Source organism: Lolium rigidum, chromosome 4 (assembly GCF_022539505.1).
Source record: "Lolium rigidum isolate FL_2022 chromosome 4, APGP_CSIRO_Lrig_0.1, whole genome shotgun sequence".
Taxonomy (NCBI): Eukaryota; Viridiplantae; Streptophyta; class Magnoliopsida; order Poales; family Poaceae; genus Lolium; species Lolium rigidum.
In genome coordinates, this window is record NC_061511.1 from 270,023,926 (window position 1) to 270,047,755 (window position 23,830).

At 44.5% G+C, this 23,830-nt stretch overlaps 2 protein-coding genes across 2 annotated transcripts; one reads left to right on the forward strand and one right to left on the reverse strand.

The window, feature by feature from the left end:
* The first annotated feature begins 6,185 nt into the window (after positions 1–6,185).
* On the forward strand, positions 6,186–10,499 carry LOC124648764 (caffeoylshikimate esterase-like). The gene is made up of 8 exons (XM_047188472.1): positions 6,186–6,384; positions 6,522–6,615; positions 6,830–6,849; positions 9,257–9,428; positions 9,512–9,642; positions 9,728–9,865; positions 9,952–10,050; positions 10,140–10,499. Exons 1-8 carry the CDS (start codon positions 6,364–6,366, stop codon positions 10,497–10,499), a joined length of 1,035 nt encoding a protein of 344 aa, XP_047044428.1. The 5' UTR covers positions 6,186–6,363.
* A 203-nt stretch (positions 10,500–10,702) lies between these two features.
* LOC124707739 (UDP-glucuronic acid decarboxylase 2-like) lies at positions 10,703–14,564 on the reverse strand. The gene is made up of 6 exons (XM_047239415.1): positions 13,923–14,564; positions 12,890–13,037; positions 11,825–11,904; positions 11,640–11,723; positions 11,468–11,542; positions 10,703–11,292 (listed from the first exon to the last, which is right to left on the reverse strand). Exons 1-6 carry the CDS (start codon positions 14,547–14,549, stop codon positions 10,978–10,980), a joined length of 1,329 nt encoding a protein of 442 aa, XP_047095371.1. The 5' UTR covers positions 14,550–14,564; the 3' UTR covers positions 10,703–10,977.
* Positions 14,565–23,830: the final 9,266 nt, after the last annotated feature.

The following is a 23,830-nucleotide window of genomic DNA, read 5'->3' on the forward strand; positions in this document are numbered from 1 at the left end:
CTAAGGCTGTCGTTCCTTAAAGTTTGGGGTTGCGAAGCCTATGTAAAAAAGTTACAACCAGACAAGCTAGAACCCAAAGCGGAGAAATGCATCTTCATAGGATACCCTAAGGAAACTATAGGGTACACTTTCTATCACAGATCCGAAGGCAAGATTTTTGTTGCTAAGAACGGAATCTTTCTTGAGAAAGAATTTCTCACTCAAGAAGTGACTGGAAGAAAAGTAGAACTCGATGAGATTGAAGAATCTCTACTCGTTGATCAGAGTAGCGCAATACCGGAAGATGTTCCTGTGCCGCCTACACCGGCAACAGAGGAAGCTAATGATAATGATCATGAAACTTCAAATGAGATAGCTATCGAACCTCGCAGATCGACAAGGGAACATGCCACTCCAGATTGGTATGATCCTTGTCTAAATGTCATGATTGTGGATAACAATGATGAAGACCCCGCGACGTATGAAGAAGCGATGATGAGCCCGGATTCCAACAAATGGCAAGAAGCCATGAAATCCGAAATGGGATCCATGTATGATAACAAAGTATGGACTTTGGTAGACTTACCTGATAGCCGAAAGGCTGTCGAGAATAAATGGATCTTCAAAAGAAAAACAGATGCTGATGGTAATATTACTGTCTATAAAGCTCGACTTGTCGCAAAGGGTTTCCGACAAATTCAAGGTGTTGACTACGATGAGACTTTCTCACCTGTAGCGAAGCTAAAATCTGTGAGGATTTTGTTAGCAATAGCTGCATTTTTCGATTATGAGATTTGGCGAGATGGATGTCAAAACAGCGTTCCTTAATGGAGACATTGAGGAAGAGTTGTATATGGTACAACCCAAAGGTTTTGTCGATCCTAAAAATGCTGAGAAAGTATGCAAACTTCAGCGTTCAATTTATGGACTCGAAGCAAGCATCGAGAAGTTGGAACCGACGCTTTGATAAGGTGATCAAAGACTTCGGGTTTATACGAGTGTCATGGAGAGGCCTCGTATTTACAAGAAAGTGAGTGGGAGCTCAGTAGCGTTCCTAATATTATATGTAGATGACATATTATTGATTGGGAATGATATAGAACTATTAAGCCAGTGTAAAGGGTTATTTGAATAATAGTTTTTCAATGAAAGACCTTGGTGAAGCATCATATATATTAGGCATCAAGATTTATAGAGATAGATCAAGACGTCTAATAGGGCTATCACAGAGTACATACCTGGACAAGATTCTAAAGAAGTTTAGAATGGACGAAAGTAAGAAAGGATTCTTACCTATGTTACCAGGCAAGGTCTTGAGTAAGACTCAAGGACCGGCTACGGCAGAAGAAAGAGAAAGGATGAGTAAGATCCCCTATGCCTCGGCAGTAGGCTCTATCATGTATGTCATGCTATGTACAAGACCGGATATAGCACATGCTCGTTAGTTTGACTAGCGAGATATCAAAGTGATCCAGGAATGGAACACCGGACAGCGGTCAAGAATATCCTGAAGTACTTGAAAAGAACTAAGGATATGTTTCTTTGTTATGGAGGTGACCAAGAGCTCGTTGTAACAAGTTACACCGATGCAAGTTGGAACACCGATCCCGATGACTCTAAGTCACGATCCGGGTACGTGTTTATATTGAATGGTGCTGCAGTAAGCTGGGCAAGCTCGAAGCAGTGCACGGTGGCGAAATCCTCAACAGAATCGGAGTACATAGCAGCTTCAGAGGCTTCATCAGAAGCGGTATGGACGAAGAGGTTCATTGTAGAGCTCGGTGTGGTTCCTAGTGCATTGGACCCACTAGTCATATATTGTGACAACATGGGTGCCATCGCCAATGCACATGAACCAAGGTCACACAAGAGGCTGAAGCATATCAAGCTGCGTTATCATTCGATTCGCGAGTACATCGAAGATGGAGAAGTAAAGATTTGCAAAGTACACACTGATCTGAATGTAGCAGATCCGTTGACTAAAGCTCTCCCTAGGGCAAAGCATGACCAACACCGGAATGCCATGGGTGTTAGGTACCTTACAATGTAATCTAGATTATTGACTCTAGTGCAAGTGGGAGACTCGTTGGAGATATGCCCAAGAGGCAATAATAAAAGTGGTTATTATATATCTTTATGTTTATGATAAATGTTTATATACCATGCTATAATTGTATTAACCGAAACATTGATACATGTGTGATATGTAAACAACAAAGAGTCCCTAGTAAGCCTCTTAACTAGCTTGTTGATTAATAGATGATTAGTTTCATAATCATGAACATTGGATGTTATTAATAACAAGATTATATCATTATATGAATGATGTAATGGACACACCCAATTAAGCGTAGCATAAGATCACGTCATTAAGTTATTTGCTATAAGCTTTCGTTACATAGTTACCTAGTCCTTATGACCATGAGATCATGTAAATCACTTATACCGGAAAGGTACTTTGATTACATCAAACGCCACTCGCGTAAATGGGTGGTTATAAAGGTGGGATTAAGTATCCGGAAAGTATGAGTTGAGGCATATGGATCAACAGTGGGATTTGTCCATCCCGATGACGGATAGATATACTCGGGCCCTCTCGGTGGAATGTCGTCTAATGTCTTGCAAGCATATGAATAAGTTCATAAGAGACCACATACCACGGTACGAGTAAAGAGTACTTGTCAGGAGACGAGGTTGAACAAGGTATAGTGTGATACCGATGATCAAACCTCGGACAAGTAAAATATCGCGTGACAAAGGGAATTGGTATCGTATGTGAATGGTTCATTCGATCACTAAAGTCATCGTTGAATATGTGGGAGCCATTATGGATCTCCGGATCCCGCTATTGGTTATTGGTCGGAGTGAGTACTCAACCATGTCCGCATAGTTCGCGAACCGTAGGGTGACACACTTAAAGTTGGATGTTGAAATGGTAGAACTTGAATATGGAATGGAGTTCGAATATTTGTTCGGAGTCCCGGATGAGATCCCGGACATCACGAGGAGTTCGGAATGGTCCGGAGAATAAGATTCATATATAGGATGTCATTTTATGTGAATTAAAATGATGCGGAAGGTTCTATGGAAGGTTCTAGAAGGTTCTAGAAAAGTCCGGAAGAACCCACCTAGGAAGGTGGAGTCCACATGGGACTCCACCACCATGGCCGGCCAACCCTAGTGGGGTGGAGTCCCAAGTGGACTCCCCATAAGGGGCCGGCCACCCCCCTATGGTAGGTGGAATTCCCACCTCTAGTGGGAATCCTAGCTTGGGAAGGTTTCCCACCATATGGAAGGTTTTGGGTTCGGATCTTATTCGAAGACTTGTAGTCCAACACTTGGGGCTTCCACCTATATATAGAGGGCCAAGGGGAGGGGGCGGCCACACCAAAGCCACAAGCTTGGCCGCCCCCTATAGTGGCCGGCCACCCCCTCTCCCCAAACCCTAGCGCCCCGCTCCTCCACCATATCCCGCACGCTTAGCGAAGCTCCGCCGGATTTCTCCACCGCCACCGACACCATGCCGTCGTGCTGTCGGATTCAAGAGGAGCTACTACTTCCGCTGCCCGCTGGAACGGGGAGGTGGACGTCGTCTTCATCAACAACCGAACGTGTGACCGAGTACGGAGGTGCTGCCCGTTCGTGGCGCCGGAACCGATCGTGATCAAGATCTTCTACGCGCTTTTGCAAGCGGCAAGTGAACGTCTACCGCAGCAACAAGAGCCTCCTCTTGTAGGCTTTGGAATCTCTTCAAGGGTGAGACTCGATAATCCCCTCGTTGCTACCGTCTTCTAGATTGCATCTTGGCTTGGATTGCGTGTTCGCCGTACGAAAATTTTTGTTTTCTATGCTACGTTATCCTACACCGGCGTAGCTGCCGGGCGCGAGTCGGTGCAGCGGTGGGAGACCACCAGCGACGTACACGCCTCGGAAGGCGCGTCGGAGGCCGGTAGCTAGGACCAAAGGCGGCAGCGCTGCGGCCCGAAGGGGCGACGCAGCGGCACCCTTGCTCGGGGACGTGCTTGACGTAGTCGTGCGCGGGGTCGGTTGATCAGACCGACAGCGGCGCGATACGCGCCATGGCGTGGACAACGCGCAGATCGGAGCCGATTGCGACGTTGTCGACGATGTCCCGGGCGATGACGGTGGAGACGAGCCGGTGATGGAGACCGCACGAGCGAGACAGCCTGCTGCGTCGCACGTAGTGGCGCCCCGTGTGCAGCACGTTCGGCTGTGCCGTGCGGTTGATGGCCGGCGCAGGTCGATGTCGTTGTCGGAGTAGAGGCGGACGACGGCGATGGGCGACTCAATCCGATCTATGATCGGTAAAACCAAAAAGAAAACGCCGGTCGAGCGACCGGCGGAGCAAAAAGAAAACCAATCTACAGATTGAAAAAAAAGACTCGAGGGCAGCGGATCAATTTTTTAAAAACTCCGAATAAGGATCGAGCTACATGTAGCTCTTTATTTTTTAAAAATTTAAAATTCATAATTACAAGCTTTAAAAAGATGAAAAAAAAATTCTAGATGTGGCTAATGACGTATTATGTATACTACAAGCATGCAAAATCTCAATACAAAATACTTCATTCTAGGGTACACAAAAATGATAAAAATGTGGATCTAAGTATAGAGAATAATGCATATTTTAAAATCATATAATTTCCTAAAAAAAATTGTGTAGCTTAAAATATAAAGGCTTGTTTGATTCAAAGGATTTTCAAAGGAATAGTGTAGGTTTTTTATCCATAGGAATTTTTTGTAGGGGCCATTTGATTTAAAGCATTGAATCCTCTAAAATTTCTATGAATTCCTTAAAATATAAAGACATGTTTCATATAAAGGATTTCTTGGAAGAGGTTAGACCTCTTAGAAAATTTTCTACGTGTCTATGACATGTACTTAGGGAAAAATATATCATTGCACATGGGTGCCAGCGCACCCTATACATGTAAAAAAAAACCCACTAATTTAAAAGAAGTCAAGAAATTACAAATCTATTTCGGAATCAAAGATGATTATATATTGTACTTGTATAGGAAGATTCGCCAAGGAATAACCTTTTACGTTTCTTAGGTCAAAGAAACAGACATGAAGTGCCTTATACAAGTACTATTCCCGCTGTATCCGTCATAATTTTTTTTACAGAGGGAGCGGAAATCGTTTCTTGGTCAAATATCTTTATATGAGGACAATACTTGATCATCTTTGATTCCCCCCCCCCCAAAATGGATTTTTTACAACTTTATTTGAAATTACTAAATTGTTTGTCACATATAGGGTGCGCTCGCACTCGAGAGCCGAAAATTCCAGTTCATGTACTTAATCTCTATAGAAACTTCTTCCATTTTCATGTGGTGCAACCAAACGACTTATGTAATAAATTGTTGCGTGCTTTGTTCCCTTAGAATTTCACATGCCATGTCATACGGTTTCTATGTTTTTCCTACTTCTATGCTTTTAAAATTCTTCGAATCAAACGGCCCTAAAAAGCAGTTTATATTGAGATTTGGCACGTTTGTAGCATACAGTTGGCAACATCTAGTATTTTTTAATAGAATTTTTTGAAACTTATTAAGATTAGTTTTGATATTTTTTAAAGGGTTGCATCTAGCTCTCCTTACATTTATCCACGCTAGTCACATTTTTCACTATCATATATTTTCAGCCATGGTCATGTCCACCTCATAGATCCGCCTTTGTGACTTAGTGTACAATTGACTGGATTCACACTCAACCAATGTCGGTTTCTCCTCTTTTTTCCATCCACGACACATCTATCATATACTACCTTCTTTTTGATGAATAGGCCACATGTACATAAAGATGAATTTTAACTGGAGAAATTAAGCAACAAACTCTTGATTATATTATACGTAATTCGTATCGTTAGATTCGTATTTGAAAACAGCATCAAATGATGCTAATTTTATACCAACATTTTTTATAAATTTAAAATATTTTTTAGTTAAATAAAAAACATGGACGCCTTACTCAATGGAATAGAGGAAGTATTCATCTTTGCAAAATTGGGCAAAAACACCAGTCGATCTGGTATAACGTTGCAGGCTGTTCCCCAAAACGGCTCCAGCCCACAGAAAATCCAGGTCCAATTAACCGATCGTCTCCATCCTCCTTCCCCTCTTCCTATACAGAGACGTGCGTTCGCATGGCACGTGTTCCCTCCGTCTCCCCCCTCCCTTCTTCCTCCTGCTAGCCCCCCTGATCAACCTCCTCTATCCCTCTCTAGAATCCTATCCTCTCTCTCTCTCATTCTCTCTCTCTCTCTCTCTGCCCCTTCCGTTTCTATCTCTCATCCTCCAGAATCTCCACCATTAATTATCGTGATCCCATCTGCTTAATTCTTGCGCGTGGATCAGGAAGATGGATGTGGAATACCACGAGGTGAGCCTCAAAAGTCAATCCATGCTTGATCTTTGGATTGGTTGCATATATAAATAACGATCGTGCACGCACGATCGGATTTACGATGAGTTTTTGTTTCTAAAAAGAGTCATTTTGATGGTTGCATGATCCTGCAGGAATATGTGATGAATCCCAGGGGGGTGCAGCTCTTCACGTGCGGATGGCTGCCCGCTTCGTCCTCGCCCAAGGCGCTCGTCTTCCTTTGCCATGGTACCGCTACCGCTGCTAATCAAACTCCATCACTGCTCTCTACTACTTCATCAGTTTGCGATTCGACCATCCCAAACCTTGCATATTTCAATGCTTTAGTAACGAGTAATTCCCAGATATGAGCAGTACTTACAAGCAGTTTTGTGTCTTGATCGATCATTTTATATATATTGACCCCTTTTCTTTTGCTTCCATGTGTGTTCATTTGCTTCAGGGTATGGAATGGAATGCAGAGTGTCTTCATGAAAGGTACTTGAACCTTCATGATTCTTGATGCCTATCTCCGTTCATTTCCCCTTTTGTTTTAGACATAGTTTCAGAGAAACTTAAAAAGTTTCACGATTGGGGTATGGATGCCTAGCTACAAGATAATGTTTCACTTATTATTTTCTCGGTCTGCGTACGTCATATAAGCCTATTTATTAAATGCATATAGGCCTACCATGCATTTTATTGAATATATCTCACTCACATCATCCATGACTTCACATGCTTGCGCATTGTGGATGGATCTAGGCTTTATATATGTTAGTGTCATTGATCCTTCTAGATGCATGCGTCAGCTTGGTTGTTAGGAGGGCATGGGAGAGACAACCGCCCTTTATTTCCTCCCTGGTGCTTGCCATGCCAGGGGCATTCTCCTGTCATTCTGGCAAACTTTGATCCGTCCAAAGATTTAACAACTCTGTCTTAAAATAGAAAGAGCGCTGCGGACTATTACATTACATAGTTACTGATACAGTTAAACAATTTTGCATTACATTACATTCTATGGAAAATCAGAGAAAATGTTGTCTAATGTTGGCTTTGTGCATCTCCAGGTGATTTCTTGTTCCTTCCTATAACTAGCAATTTAGCCTCTAGTAGATCCTCTTCTCTAAGCTATTCCGTACATGCTATTCAGGTCAAATGGTTTTATTGTCTATGTGGTATTTGCACCATGAAGCCTCGCTTATCTACGGAGGAAGATTGTAGATAGGAAAGATCTGTAGGACACGAATAGAAAATTGGAGAACAGAGATCATTGCCGTGCACTCTAAAGAAAGGGTTATAGATGCTGATAGGGAACTACTTGCTGGTGATAGATACTTTACCACTTTTTCCAAAAGAAATAAAGCGGCTTTCAGGGGCTGCTGCAATGCGCATGTTTCAGCATCAATTTTGTCTAGAAAACCTTTTTTCTCCAATTAAATGTGTATCATTTGTATTAGAAGAGATCGTCGACACCCGCAAAGTACAAACCAAAGAGAAAAGGAAAAACAGTGAGACAGCAAAGGCAGACAAGAAAAAACTGTACAGCTACTCTCTAAGCTTCGCTGTCTAGAAAACCTTGATGTAGAAAGGAGTTAGCACTTAGCACATGCCAGACAAGAACTGCTACTGTACCCTTGCTTGTATTAGCCATTTGCTTTTGGACGGAGTGTTATGGCCATTGTTGGGTAGTTTCCAATGCAGACTCCTGCCGCCTGAGTAAATTTTTGCCAGACAAAAATGTATCAGATCTCCTTCTATTTTCCATGTCTACTCTTTCCATAGAGATCAAGCAAAGTTTTATAATTTAGGTGGTAATTGATAACACTCTTCTCACTTGTTGTGATGGGGTCCTTTTGTTTGGCTGCAAGCAAAATATATGCTTTTGATAAAGAGGGAGGATGATGGCAACGCACTACTACTCAAGTTCAATCAATTGATATTTGCTTTTAGTATGACAAATCTATATACTACCTCCGATTCAAGGAATAAGGCGCCCTCGTTTTACGTGCTTTTTGTTTGACCAAGAATTACTTCAAATATATAAAGATTGTTTGTATAAAATTAGCATCGTTAGAAAGTGCTTTTCAATACGAATCCAACGATACTAATTCCATATAATATAATCAAGATTATGTTGCTCAATTTTTATGGTCAAAGTTCGTCTTGGAATACGCGTGCGCCTTATTCCTTGGGACGGAGGTAGTAGATAACATGGAATTCTAGAAAAATTGGTTCTGATTTGACTTCAGCCACCTTTTTTCTCTTTATACTTCATCTTTGTTATATTCCACAAGCAGATAGTACAAAGATTTTCAGATCGGCGTATGGGCCATCCTTCTCCGTGCTGGGCTATCTTTGTTGCATCTTATCTAATTCTTTATGCATTGTGTGCTGGGTAAGCTTTGCATGCATCAGAGTCCTAATTTTACGCTGAAACCTGCTCCGCATAATTCCAGTGCAAGTCACTTTCCTGCCCAGAAGAAAGGAAATAAAAGATTTGACTACCAGCAATACATTATCTATATGACCACTTGAATAAACAGGCATGACTTTTATGATTGTAGAAGTGGTCCTTTTCTTCCTAGTGTCAACTTCAGAAACTTCAGATTCCAGACTGGCCCTGATGATGCAACTAACTACTTTCTCATGCCTGGTACATCGCTATCGCTGTTTTGCTTACGATCACAGAAAAAGATCTAGTTCCTACATTTTGTTGCTCTGATGCAGCTAACTACTTTGTCCTGCAAGTTTTAGTTTGATGGTAATTGGGATGAAACTGTTCTATTCGTCCTGCAAATTATCACTAGACTAGACGATGTTGCATGGGATAATACATACTACATTTGACTTGGCTCATTAAGTTGGTAGGTACACTCTTATCTTATAGTGGGAACACTGTTATTTCCTGTCAGCATGTGGGGTCAAGTTGGCCGCGGCGGGGTTCGGTGTGTTCGGCATCGACTATGAAGGCCATGGCAAGTCCACTGGTGCCAGATGCTACATCCAGAAGTTCGACCACCTTGTCGCAGACTGCGACCGTTTCTTCAAGTCCATCTGCGGTAAGAAAACATACCTCTGTAAATGTATGGAATTGGGTTTATCGGCTAAGATGAATGATGGAAGTGCAGCATTCTGTTTGCAGACATGGAGGAGTACAGAAGGAAAAGCCGGTTCCTGTACGGTGAGTCCATGGGCGGCGCCGTTGCTCTGCTGCTGCACAGGAAGGACCCGACCTTCTGGGACGGCGCCGTCCTTGCGGCCCCAATGTGCAAGGTGCAGATCAGCCTGAACTGAAAATTTTGCTGCAACTGCCTGCCTGACTCAAGTGCAAGTTGTGTTTTTTGGCACGATGGTGCAGATATCGGAGAAGGTGAAACCGCATCCTGTGGTGGTCACCCTCCTGACGCAGGTGGAGGAGCTCATCCCGACGTGGAAGATCGTGCCGACGAAAGACGTCATCGACTCGGCATTCAAGGATCCTGTCAAGCGCGAAAAGGTTTGGCGAAACTCTCTATTGGTTTCAGTATATCTGGTAGCTTCTTCTTGCCTAAATAACAACCATCCCTTCTGCACTGATAACAGATCAGGAAGAACAAGCTCATCTACCAGGACAAGCCGCGGCTCAAGACGGCGCTGGAGCTGCTGAGAACCAGCATGGATGTCGAAGACAGCTTGTCGGAGGTACTGAATCTTCAGCCTGCTACTGTCTTCCAGAATTCTCCATGACTCGACGTCTCGGCCTACACACCTCTGAATATGTTGTTCGACAGGTGAAGATGCCCTTCTTCATCCTGCACGGCAAAGCTGACACGGTGACCGACCCGGAGGTGAGCCAGGCATTGTACGAGCGTGCCGCCAGCGCAGACAAGACTATCAAACTGTATCCAGGAATGTGGCACGGCCTCACCGCCGGTGAGCCTGACGAGAATGTGGAGCTGGTCTTTGCTGACATCGTCGCCTGGCTCAAGGAGCGTAGCCAGGACGGTCGGGTAAGAGCTCCATCAGAACCTGCAACTTACCGACGGCCGTCCAATGAGTTCATCAACGTTGACAGCAACAGCACTTTGATACGCAGCCAGTCTCAGGGTCAGCGGCGAGGCTGCTTCCCCTGTGGGCAATGTAGAATGTAAACATAGAAACAATTCATCCAGAGCTATACGTGTGGAAAAGAGCAGCAGGTGAAAAGATGTAAATAGAGTGCTGCACGAATGCTCAATAAACTGAATAAAATCTGGCGTTCTCAGCTGGAACTGATGGTTTTCGTTACCGACTAATTTTCTGCTGTTCTGGAGAAATATTAGCTTCCTGAGGCAGCTGAACAGATGCACATTCCTGAGAGAACATGTAATTTATACCATATATAATGCTATCATCTCAACAAAGAATTAGAAGATCCAGGTTTATATCCGACAATTTAACTGGAACATCCGGTATAGTTGAGACTGACAGAAAAAACGACAACAAAAAGAATGACACATTACACCAACAACCAAGGTATTTAGTAAAACCCTCGAGAACTACGTGGCAACAGCTTTGTCAGTAAGAGGATTAACCAAGAAGCTAGAAGCAGGCCACCAAAATTTTGAAGTATTGTATTCCGCTCTACGCTTATTGGCCTCCAGTGGCGGTGACGGCACTATCTTGGTCGCCGAAGATCCGCTTGCGGAAGTCAGTGACCATGAGGGGAAGACCGTCACGGAGGGCGATCTTTGGCTCCCACCCGAGGAGCTCCTTGGCTTTGGTGATGTCTGGCTTGCGCTTGTGCGGGTCGTCCTGAGTGTTCTCACGGAACTCAATCCGCGCATTTGGGTCGATGGTGTCCTGGACAACCTTGGCCAGCTCCAGCATGGTGAACTCACCAGGGTTACCCAAGTTGAATGGCCCAATCTGCTCCCCTTCCATCAGCTTCATCAACCCCTCAACCTGGAACAAGAAAAAAATAAGTACAAGGAATGCAAATGCCATGTCATATTGGATGGCTGCATCCCTGTTACAAGAATTCTTGTTTCTAAGTTATGTCATAGGGCTAAAGCTACTGGAAGGTTGATTTCGGATAGCAATGCTATAGTTATTTCATTCATGGTTAGAGAAGATTTACCAGATCAGAAACGTATTGGAAACTCCTGGTCTGCTTGCCATCACCATAAACCGTCAAAGGCTCCTTCCTTAGAGCCTGCCACCATAATTACACATGGAGCATTTAAGTATAATTGAGAAATGGTAAAAAAACACATAATATTTCGCAACTAGCAGAGCAGCAGCGTGTTTACCTGAGCAACAAAGTTGCTGACAACACGGCCATCGTCAATGCACATACGTGGGCCATATGTGTTGAAGATCCGAGCAATCCTAACCTGAATTGGACAAACATCAATGATCACTACACAAGAAAATAAATTTTCATACAAATGAAATGGAAATTTTAGTGCTTGCAACAATGTAAGTAGCAGTATACCTCAAGGTTGGCACCTCGGTGGTAGTCCATGGTCAATGTTTCAGCTGTACGCTTGCCCTCATCGTAGCAGCTCCTGACACCTGAAGTGAAGAGAAAGACATGTATACATCAGTCAAACTTCTCTGGAGCAAACATACATTTTATATGTAATCAATTTAAATAGTACGCGAAAAATACATTTATTTTTTTCTGGAGCAAGCATACATTTTATATGTAATCAATTTAAACAGTACACAAAAAATACATTTATGACAAACTCTCTCTGTCTTACTATATAGACTTGCAGATCTCCTGCGAGTTCTAGAAAAGGGAAAAAGTGGAGCAGCTCAACACACTTTCCTCCTTTTTCTGTTTGCTCCCAAATGATATAAGTGCTTGGTTGGTAGATGTTTGGTCAAGTGCAAACATAGTTTTGCCCCCCTTCTTCCTTTACTAAGAAGGGATCCACCAAGTTGGCCCTCCAGGAGCACATTTCACCAACCAGAATTGTCCCTTTCCAACAGAAAGAATCAAAGGATGCAGGAGGCAACTAATCTAGATTCCACGGCCAGCATCTACAGCCAGTAAGATTCCAACGCCACTTTCTCCGATACAACAGTAACCATCTAATCAAGTCAAGAACATGTCTTTTTTTTTAACAGCTCACCTCGGCCGGCTTCCCTTTGCTTTCTTCAGCAGAATAATCCAACTGGCATACCTTTTTTTTATTCTCAATTCACCCCCACTATCAAATCACTCAAAACTACCTCCACAACTACTACTGAGTAAAACTAGGACAACACAAAATCCATGTTCAGTACACCTACTCTCCATATCATACAGAAGTATGAAACGTAATGAATGTGAGGCCAGAAGCACATAAACATCATTTGTTTGGTACCCAACAGTTCCTGCCACGCAAAGATTGGGCAGCTTCTACTATGCATGCTACAACTCAGATCTACTTTTTTTCCTAACCTCATGTAACAATAAACGATCAACACCATGAGGAACCAAGCACTGTCAACACTATCACGCTTACGAAAGAAAATGAGCTGACGGAGTATGTAGGAGAAGAGTTCTTACCAATGGGGTTGACATTGCCCCAGTAGGTCTCCACCTGAGGGTGCTGCAGGGGATCACCATAGACCTCACTGGTGCTGGTGAGGAGGAACCTCGCTCCGATCCTCTTTGCCAATCCGAGCATGTTGAGTGTACCAACCACATTGGTCTTGTGCCAGCTCAAAGGTCAAGGATCACACAAACCATTTCCAAAGAACACGCAACATTGCATAATAACTTGGTTGTTACACTACAACCTCCAAAAGGTTTGTTGCGGAAGCACGCACAAGGAAATTCATGTGAAGTGAACAGTAAGCAAAGCTGCTTAGCAGGGAAAGGGACAGTCGCCACTTGGATCTCACGTTCTTTGGCCTACTTTATGTCAGAGTTAAGCTAACTCCACAGCTCAGCCAGATCCAGGCGCAACGTGGGTCTGCTTTTGCCTTTTCTTCTCCTTCCTCCCCATTACCAGATCACAAAGTAAACTAAACTGGAGTGCAGAAACAGTCTTTGATCTAAATATGCTACATCTAGAAATTCCGATGATAGGATCAGCTTTTGCTCTTTGGCCTATCAAGCACTCCAGATTCTAATCAGCTTTATGCAAATGATATATTTCGATATGAAAGAAAATCTAAAGGCTACTGTGTATGATTGAACTAGATGCTAGTTCAGTCATTCGCATAATGCAGGACATAGTACTAGTGTTTGTGGGCGGAAATGGTAATTTAGATCAAGCTCTGTTTCGACACCACTATGCGCGTACTACCACGCAGAAAGCTCCAAAAATCCACAGGGAAACGTGGCGCAAATCCCGAGCTCCACGCACCGAAAAAATTCCCCTTGCAAACCCAGATTCAGAAATTTAGGCCGTAGACTTTTACCCAGATGTGCAAACGAGCGGCAGAGCTACGCAAAAGAACAAATCCCTCTTACCGCAAGCATAAAAAATGAAAAATGTAATTCTTAGCGATCAGCTGCGCACAAACGATCAAGATCCAAGCATATGGAAAGAGCAGGTAAGATGAAACGACTGAATCAGATGTGGAAAGGATATGATTGTCTTGACGGGGTTGTACTTGTAGTGTACGGGCGACGCGGGGCAGGCGAGGTGGTAGATCTGGTCGACCTCGAGGAGGATGGGCTCGACGACGTCGTGGCGGATCATCTCGAAGTTTGGGTTGCCGAAGTGGTGCATGACGTTCTCCTTGCGTCCCGTGAAGAGGTTGTCGACGACGATGACGCTGTCGCCGCGCGCGACGAGGCGGTCGACGAGGTGGCTGCCGACGAAGCCGGCGCCGCCGGTGACGAGGACGCGGAGGCCCTTGCGCTTGAGGCCCAGGGGCACCTTGCCGCCCACGAAGTGGCGCGCGGGGTTGTGCGCCGCCGGGTCGACGGAGAAGCGGGCGAGCGAGCTGGAGACGCCGCCGGAGGAGTAGGCGCCGGCGCCGGTGGCGCCGGCGGTGGCGGGGCTGGAGGGGGCGGCGAAGCAGAAGACGGCGGCGGCGAAGAGCATCCCGGCGAGGGCGAAGACCGGGCGGTGCTCGGCCGCGGCGTAGCGGGCGGCGCGGGGCAGCCACGCGAGCGGCTTGGCGCTGGCGGGCTTGGGCGCGTCGTAGGCGGCGGCAGCGCCGGCGCCGGCGGACGGGGACGCGCCGCCGCGGTAGGTCAGCTCCGACGCCATCTCCGGGGACCTGGTCGGATCGCCGAGTAACTCTGGGGGGCCGCCGTGTAGGAGCGGACCTCGGGCTCAGGGACCTCGCCGCAGTTTGTGTCGGTAGGGGGGCGGTGAGGTGCGTGTCAGAGTCCGGGGAGGAGGTATTTATGGGCCGGTGGACGACGCGGTGCGGTGCCGAGCGGGGCGATCTGGACCGTCGGATGCGCGATCTACGGCTCAGATGGCTCGCCGGTGTGGGTTTGACTAGGGGGTGCGGCCGCCGTGTGATGGCGACGGCCGGAGTTGGTCAGTCAGTCGGCGGCTCGCTGGGCTGGCGCCGGGGTGTTTCTTGGAAGTGTGAAAATGGCCTGATTTGTTACTCCAAACCTAACCTGGTTTGCAAGCCGTTTGAGATCCATTTCCTTTTCTTTTTTTGGGTAGTCATCATTAGTGATTACTACTTCCATACATGGTTGTTTCGTGGAGGGTTTTTAATTTCTTAACTAGTTGAATGCCCGTGCGTTGCCACGGCCTATTTAATTGTTTGCATGTCATAAATGTAGATATAATAGAGATAAAATTTCCATGTATAAAAAAGAGCCATGTAATATTTTAAAATATTAAGATTATACTTTACCTGAAATGCAATTCAACAAACATCGATAATTCAAGATCATTTTCATAGAGAGAAATACCCACACACGTGCAATGCTCGCTACGATGTGTACCATTTGAGCTTCGAGAGGAACATATCTCACAATTAAACTACGTGTATATCTTGATTCAACATCATACAAAAGTGGTAAATCATTAAATAACAGGTTAATTTCATGAAAGATAGATCGCTCTATTCTTTCAATATACATTTAAAATCCGTAGCCAAACATAATACTGATCTTGCAGCTTCCAGATATATAGCAAACAGAAAAATGGTAAACCATTCACTTAATCGTGCATGTGAGACCTACTAATTTTTTGTTTCAATAGTATGAACTCTCATTGTCCTCAGTATAATCCGAGGATGGAACAATCCTATAGACCAAAATAACTTCTCCACTCCAAAGTGATAGTCCTGGAAGTAGGGCAAAAAAAAATATATGGGTTTCACCTAAATTACCTTGAAAATAGCAAGCCTCCTAGAAAAAATATCAAGTGCATATCCTCAGGAAAAGAACATCTAAATTATGTGGCTTGGCGAATCATGATCGGGACAACAAAAAAACAAATTAAATCTGCATATCATTACACTCGTCCATACATGAAAGCATACTCATATATCCTATAACATGCTAACGTAAATTCAACACTAAGGAACTGAAACCTACATGGGATAGTCCAATACAGAATATTAATGGGCATTTACGTTGCCAATGAGATAAATGTTTAGCACGCAGTCACGAGGAATGTGTAAGGCGTTGTGCAACCGTGATGTTTTGCAAGTTACAAATATTCCACGGGCTAAGCCCGAGAAATGAAAATGGGACATAGGTCTTCTTTTTATTACTTCTTTTGCCAATATTCATTGTCCCCGAATGTCATTCACTAAAGTCAAAAATACATGCATCGATATAGAAAATTAAAGTTATTTGCCGAAAACAAAACATATTGTAAAGAATTTATAATGTTGTAATTCAAATATAAAATAATAATAAGATGGTCTGGCAATTCTATAACACCGAAGTGTGAAGGATCCAAAAAGAATATTTAAGGATTTTTTTTACATTTAGATCAAAAGCTTAAAAGAACCAAAAAAAGACAATTTACCATTTCCTTACATTTGGATTGTCCTCAGATATTGCAGACATCATGTAAAATTGATTTGGCTTATCTTAACAAAGAAATTCTATTGACAAAATTCCTTTTACCTCATGTCCGTTGAGTTATCACATGAATAATAAATTGATATGCCTAAAATCTTCATTTCTTTGTCATTGTTTATTGATGGCAATATGGAATTGAAGTAAATATCGTACAACTATTCTGCAGCTTGCAAAGTAAATAACGCGTGCTGCCACAAAGGCATTCCATTGCCCTCAAAACCAAACAAGCTCTTTCTCTTTCCTATATTTACAATTTACTTACCAATCTGGAAAATGAAAAAACCAAATGAAACCCGGTCGGCTGGCCTGGCTTTACATCCATGCAGTAAGATAAACAACGAAACTGCTTGTTCCTTATTTAAGCGAGATGAATCATAGAGCCTCCAGTAGTTCTTTTCTTCAAGTATATGGTTGTGTTGTGAAGTGTATAAAGTAGATTGCCTAGCTCTTTCCATCAGTTCGGATTTTTGGTTCAAGTGGCTAGTGCATGAAGCTTAACATGGTATCAGAGCAGGAGGTCCTAGGATCAAATCCTGACCAACGCAAGAATTAAAAAGAAATATTGCGGCTCCCCAAAACATGCGTCACAATAGGCCAAAGGGCAAAGTCGTAGGGTGAGTGTTGAAATAAATTGCCTACATCTTTCCATCAGCTCGGGCTTTTGGAATAGTTGGTTAGTGCATGCAATTCAATAAGTGTTGAAATAAATTGCCTACATCTTTCCATCAGCTCGGGCTTTTGGAATAGTTGGTTAGTGCATGCAATTCAATATGGTATCAGAGCCTCAGGTCTCGAGTTCAAATCCTAGCTTTCACATGGTTTTCGCAATTAAGCCTAAAAATTGCTGTTGCCCCCCTCTTACATGGTTTTCGCAATTAAGCCTAAAAATTGCTGTTGCCCCCCTCTTTAGCCACCGCTGTTTCGGTGTGCTCTTCTTATTTCACGTGTTGACTTTCTCTTCTTCCGTCACACGCGAGTGGGGGTGTTGTGAAGTGTATAAAGTAGATTGCCTAGCCCTTTCCATCAGTTCGGACTTTTGGTTCAAGTGGCTAGTGCATGAAGCTTAACAGGTTGATATGATCTCTAAAACGTTATACTATCTGTCCTTATTTTCGTCTGCACAAGCAAGTTGAAGCTGTCAAGAAAGTGTGTCAAAATTGTCAAGAAACCAAACAAAAAATAAATTGGCAGGAAACTTCATTGGAAGCCACTTCCATATACAAATTAAAGCAATCATCTCTGATTCATTAACCTGAACCACCCGTTCAGTTTATACCGTGTACATGAATCTATTGCTGCCAGGGGTGTCTCTTGGAACACGCAAGGGTTGCGGACTGGCCATGGCCATGCAAATATCTCCGATTAATCAAAAAAGAAAAAGATAAGAACATGGAATTGATCCTCACGTTGGTCCTGGAGCAACACAATAGATAGAAAGTTCATTGTAGTCTTGGAGGAGGAGACCCGCGGTAACAGCCTCGTGGCTGAGTCCTGATGACTGAGGTGGTTCTGAACGAATTCCATCCACGCCTCCCGCTCTACGCTAATCCACTTGCAGTCAATCCGTGGTAGCACCTAGATCGTATAGCCATGAAATCAGATAGAGATAGATCAATGGCAGATAGCAGATGGAAGGAGAGGGGAGGCGCCACGGTTCAGCCACCGCCCGCCGCCGACCTATGGCAGCGGCTGCCCTCCGGCCATCGCGTGCTCTCTTGCAGAGGAGCGGGATCGCCCGTGGAGGCGCGGAAGTGTGCGGGGACCAATGGTGGTCGCCCGCCTCCATCGCAATTTTGGTAATAGGAGCCATGCGTGAGAGAAATTAGGAAAGGAGCTGATTCCATGATTGTGGTCATCCCGAGATTACTCAATCTCCTAATTGACTGTAGCGATTACTTGATTCTGGTCATCCCGAGATTGTGGTCATCCCGAGATTGTGGTCATCCCGCATTTAATATTTCCTATTTACTTCCTGCTTTGGTAGGATAGTTTTACTCATCCTGGCGTTCTCTTTGGAAAGTGATCCATGCTTAAGAGATTTTGAGGAGGGTGGATCGCATCGGATGGCTAGATATCAAACGGGAAATGTTTAGTACAATTAGACGGTTCAGATACTTTGAATCTTTGACATCAAACATTTTTGACGACGTACGAAATCGAATATAATAGTAAAGATGTGTTTGCGCTGGAGTTGAATACCAATTTCCTTGTGTGTTTAAGTGTATTTCCTTGATTGAGGCAGTATATCGTTTAAGTGTATTTCCTTGATTGAGGCAGTATATCAATTCTGTTCCGTGTTTGCCCTGGATGTGATGCGATCGGTAAGTGTATTTTCTTGATTGACCCAGTATACCAATTTCCTTCCGTGTTTGCGACCGGTGTCTTTAATTGTATTTCCTTCTGTGCGGTTTCTTCTGTATGTGCTCTGTATTTGTGATTGACGGCTGAGATTTGTCGAATGTTTGATGTCAAAGTGGACACCATCCCCAACTGCAATTTAATAGTAAAGATTTGGTGCCCTACTTTGAGTACCAAATCAAGATATGTACCAAATATGATTTATATTATCTTAGTATTATTTAGTGTCTTTGTCATATGGGACATATTAGTTGATCGAAAACAACTAATGAATTCATTTACCTCAAAAAAATACTAATGAATTCATTGATAGAGTCGCGACTACATGTTTTGTTTTCTTTTCTGGTTGCTGCCACTTTTGTTTTAAAACAACATATGTCCTCTCATTGAGATTTCATCTCGTGCTCTTTGGGCATAGGGCCTCCTCCGTTAGTTTGGATGGCCTTCTCTTGTTCAACGGAGTAGATCTCCGTGGCCAACCTAACAACGAAGCTTAAGACGCGGTTCGCAAAGACATTTACTCACGTCGCAAACCTTGCAAATGATGGTACATTTCGGCTGAAGGGTCTCGGGTCAAATAATGAGGCTTGCAATATCGTGATTTGATGGACCTCGTCATTGTTTGTGTAGCGGGGAACTGGGAGACAAGGTGTTTATGGGTGGTGGAAGACGTGACATGGTGCATCATGGGAGTGCCAGCGGGAGCTTGGATCCCGTTGGAACTAAAAAACTGTTTGAGTCGAGGCGAGTTCAGAGGTATTCTATGGGCGGTGGAAGACACATTGTGTGGCGCCTCATGGGGCACGAGAAACCACTAGACATGAGCGCCATCGGGAGCTTTGGATCTATTGGACGTCACTGTTGTTTGTGGCAGTGGGTAGTTGGGAGATGAGATATTCCATTAGCGGTTGAAGATGTGGCGTCGTGCCTCATGGGGCATGGGAAGCCACTAGACACGAGTGTCATCGGGAGTTTGTATCTATTAGACATCACTGTTGTTTGTGTCGATAAGTACTTGTGAGATGAGGTATTCTATGGGCGGTGGAAGACGTTGTGTGGTGCCTCATGGGGCATTAGAAGGCACTAGACACGAGTGTCGTTAGGAGTTTGGATCTATTGGACGTCAATGTTGTTTGTGTTGGTGGGTAGTTGGGAGATGAGGTATTCTAGGGGCGGTGGAAGACATTGCGTGGTGCCTCATGGGGCACGAGAAGCCACTCGACATGATTGTCATCAGGAGACGTCACGGTTGTTTGTGTCGGTGGGTAGTTGGGAGAGGAGGTCTTTATTGCGGTGTGGGACGTGGCATGTTGCATTCCAGTAACATGATTGCCAGCGAGAGCTTGGACCCGTTGGATGAGATATTGATGCCTTACAACAAGGGGGTGGTATAGCGTTGGATGGTATCTTACTATTGGAAATGTTTTCAATGCTTATGTGTTCATAATTGTTCTACCATCAATAATTGTCCCTACCTCTCTTGTCCCTTTTTGTTTCTCCCATGTTCATGAAGAATATAGCAAGGCGATGCCGCGAGCAAGATGCACGAGGATATATATCTAAGAGCGTCTTCAACAGTCATCATAATGTGTCCGGATCACCCCAAATTGTGTCATCTAGGGGGGCGCCCGAGAACACATGTTCTGATTGATGGCGGCGCCTGGCCTAGCAACGCCACCATTTTGGTTTTTAACACCCAAATTTAAAGGCCAAATTTCATTCAATGTTTTGGCTATATTACACTAGAATATAAATTTAGTTTGAATTTAAACTAAACTGGTCTAACCCTTGCAATGAACCTATTCGTCTTCGAAGTCGACGATTACGATGTCAGCGTCGGTCTGCAGGATGGCCATGTGGACCGGTGTATCTGAAAGAACATTTCCCGCCCTTTTGGGTTTTGCGTGTTTGATGTCAACACTAGTTATATATTTATGTGTGTTGATGTAGACAGGTACAAGTTTTTGATAAACATATTCGATCGGTGAAATGGTATGGCAGTTCTGGAGTTCTGAAGGCCTTTTTGGTTATGGCGGAAGTTCCGGCCCCAGCAGGCGGAAGTTCCGCCCTGGCACTTCATGCAGTAGCCCTTCAGCGTTGTTCTGATTGCAGTTTTTCATCTCTGGCCGGAAGTTCCGGTGAAGCTGGCCGGAAGTTCCGGTCAGCGGAACTTCCGCCCAACTTCCGGACAAGTTCTGAAAGTCAGCGATTGTGGCTCAGTAACATCCAGTATGGTTTTCGCGCTATTTCGGAACTTGGCCGGAACTTCCGGTCACCGGAAGTTCCGCCCTAGTTCCACCCCAATCTTTTCTGACAGGTTGCCTGACGAAGAATTTTCCTGGCGGAAGTTCCGGCTCTCTTGGCCGGTACTTCCGGTGCCAGCCGGAACTTCCGGCCCTCCTGGCCGGAACTTCCGGCTCTCTTGGCCGGTACTTCCGGTGCCAGCCGGAACTTCCGGCCCTCCTGGCCGGAACTTCCGGTGTTACGAGAAATGGTTCAAACGGTCAGATCTGAGAGCTCCAATCATATAAATAGCTCTCTCCTCCAAAGGGACAAGTTGCTCAATCATTGCACAAGAAATCTGCCAAGCTTCACCACCATTAGAGCCACCTCAAGAAACACAAGATTTGCAAGATCTCCTTCCTCCCCCAACCAAAGCTCTTGATCTTTGGAGATTCGAAGGAGAAGCCACCGATCTACATCCTCACCGAAGCGCTTTTCATTTCCCCCTCATTTGTTTGAGGGATCTCATGCTAGTGTTCCTATTTGGTTCCCTAGTTGATTTGTGTTGATGTGTTGTTGTTGATTGTTGTATTGTTACAGATTTGGGAGCCTCCAATTCGGTTGTGGATGTGTGCCCCAAGAACCTTGTAAAGGCCCGGTTTCCGCCTCGAGGAAATCCCTTAGTGGAAGTGGGCTAGGCCTTCGTGGCGTTGCTCATAGGAGATCTAGGTGAAGCCTTCGTGGCTGTTGGTTTGGCTTGCGTAGCAACCACACTCCTCCAAACGTAGACGTACCTTCTTGCAAAGGAAGGGAACTACGGGAATCATCTCCGTGTCATCGCGTGCTCCACTCTCGGTTACCTCTATCCCACTCTATCTCCTATATATTGCATAGCTATATCTTGCTTAGTTGATAACCTTGTCATATAGGTAAATTCACTTAGTTGCATATCTAGAGAATTTACCTTTGTGTCAAACCTAAATTGAAAAAGAACTAAAAATTGGTTAGCACCTATTCACCCCCCCTCTAGGTGCGGCATACGATCCTTTCAATTGGTATCAGAGCCTCGGCTCTTATTTCGGGCTTAACCGCCTAAGAGTATGCCGGACGAGGGGTCTTTGGAAGAGGCCGGTAAGATGGTCACCATGGAGGACATCAATTCGTTGAGATCCTCCATGGACGCTCAAATGGAAAGCATGAGAAAATTGATTTCCGAGCTTTTGACTCCGGTCCCTCCTAGGGCTCCCGCCTTAGAGGTAAAGGACACGGGTGTGTTAGAAGAGGGAGGTACTTCGGCATTACCCTCCTCTACGAAACCCGTGGAAGGTGATAACTTAAACACTATCAAATCTCCCATTGCATCTCCTAGGGGAACTAGTGGAGGTGAGAGCTACAATCGACTAGCCCCACCTTTTCTATCTCCCGATATACCGGTTCCCCATCCCCATTTGAACATCCGAGGCGACCCACCTAAGTTTTCCGTTGATAATTTCGATACTTGGCAATTTGAGTTTCGCTCTCATGTTTGCAGTGCCTCCAATGAACTTTGGACAATCATCTTGGAAGGCTTCAAGCCCTACAACCCCGACAAGTTGACTAGAAGAGAAGCGGTTGATAGTCAACTCAACAACACCGCCTTGCACATGATTCAAACTAGTGTGGGGACACAAGAGTTGCCTCGTGTTCGGAACTACACCACCGCCAAGGAAGCTTGGGATGGGTTGGCCGCTAGTTGCATTGGAAGTGAGAGCACGAGAAGGAACAAGTATAATGCTCTTCGGAATCAAGCCGAAGGATTCATGAGGCTACCGGATGAAAATCATCAAGTCATGTATGGAAGACTTCTCATCGTTGCCGATGCCTTCCGGCTTAGTGGTGCCACCCACATCAATGACTCTTGGATCAAGGAGAAGTACATTGAATGCATGATGCCGTTTGTACCCATTGATGTCAAGACCCTTGTTGGGAGAGAATGCTATTCCCCTCTCTCATCTCAAGATGTCGTGCACGAGATGCAAGCCCTCAAGGTGCTCGAGCAAAACTCTCATGATTCTCGCAATCGTGCCATTGGTATGTCAAAAGGGAACAATCTTGCCTTGATGGTCAACCCCGTAGAAGAAGTGTACCCTCAAGAACAATATAGGGCATCTTGGAGTATGTCCTATCCGGAAGATTTGGAATGCCACTATCATGATCACATGGCCTTCCATGCTAAGTCATTTTGGGTTGATCCCTCCAAGGCCAAGGAAGACAACATCAAGAGAAACCACAAAAGTGGGTTCACTAGCTTTGGTCCAAAGACAAGGTCATGCTACAATTGTGATGACAAGCGCCACTTCATTGCCGAATGCCCCTATGAGAATAGAGAGCTTCATAATGGAAGGCTCATTCCCAAGGACAAGAGCAAAGACACAAAGGGCAAATATTCAAAAGCCCCCAACAAGAAATTCTACAACAACAAGACCAAGAAGGGCAAGAGGCCTCCAAGAGTTGTGCTAGTGACTAGGGAAGAGTATTCTACCGATGAAGTTGAAAGCTCTAGTGATAATGAAGGAGAAAGCTCAAAGGAAGTGGCCGCCATTGTCACTACCAACATTCCCTCTTCATCTCTCTTTGAATCCCCCAATGAGAATCCTCATATCAAGAATGCACATTGCTTCATGGCAAAATCCTCCTTGGACACATCTATTGTGCTATCAACTCAAGAAGAATATACCTCCGGAGATGATGATGTTGATGATGAAGAAGATGCAACCTCTAATGGATTGGTCGCTCTTGCCTCCCTCTCCACTAACTCTTCATCACCAAGTGAATCCCCCAATGAGATCATTCATGTGGAGGAAGAAAGTTGTCTCATGGCCAAATCCTCCGAGGTATCATCTCCTAGCCCCTCTATGCCTAACATAT

Excerpts from the sequence above, each read along its gene's own strand:
- LOC124648764 (XM_047188472.1), top strand. The coding sequence starts at position 6,364 with ATGGATGTGGAATACCACGAG. Across the intron at positions 6,385-6,521 it reads TGGATGTGGAATACCACGAG|GAATATGTGATGAATCCCAG; the intron begins GTGAGCCTCAAA and ends ATGATCCTGCAG. Across the intron at positions 9,429-9,511 it reads TTTCTTCAAGTCCATCTGCG|ACATGGAGGAGTACAGAAGG; the intron begins GTAAGAAAACAT and ends TTCTGTTTGCAG.
- LOC124707739 (XM_047239415.1), bottom strand. The coding sequence starts at position 14,549 with ATGGCGTCGGAGCTGACCTACCGCGGCGGCGCGTCCCCGTCCGCCGGC. Across the intron at positions 11,905-12,889 it reads GGGCAATGTCAACCCCATTG|GTGTCAGGAGCTGCTACGAT; the intron begins GTAAGAACTCTT and ends TCTTCACTTCAG. Across the intron at positions 11,724-11,824 it reads ACCGAGGTGCCAACCTTGAG|GTTAGGATTGCTCGGATCTT; the intron begins GTATACTGCTAC and ends TGTCCAATTCAG.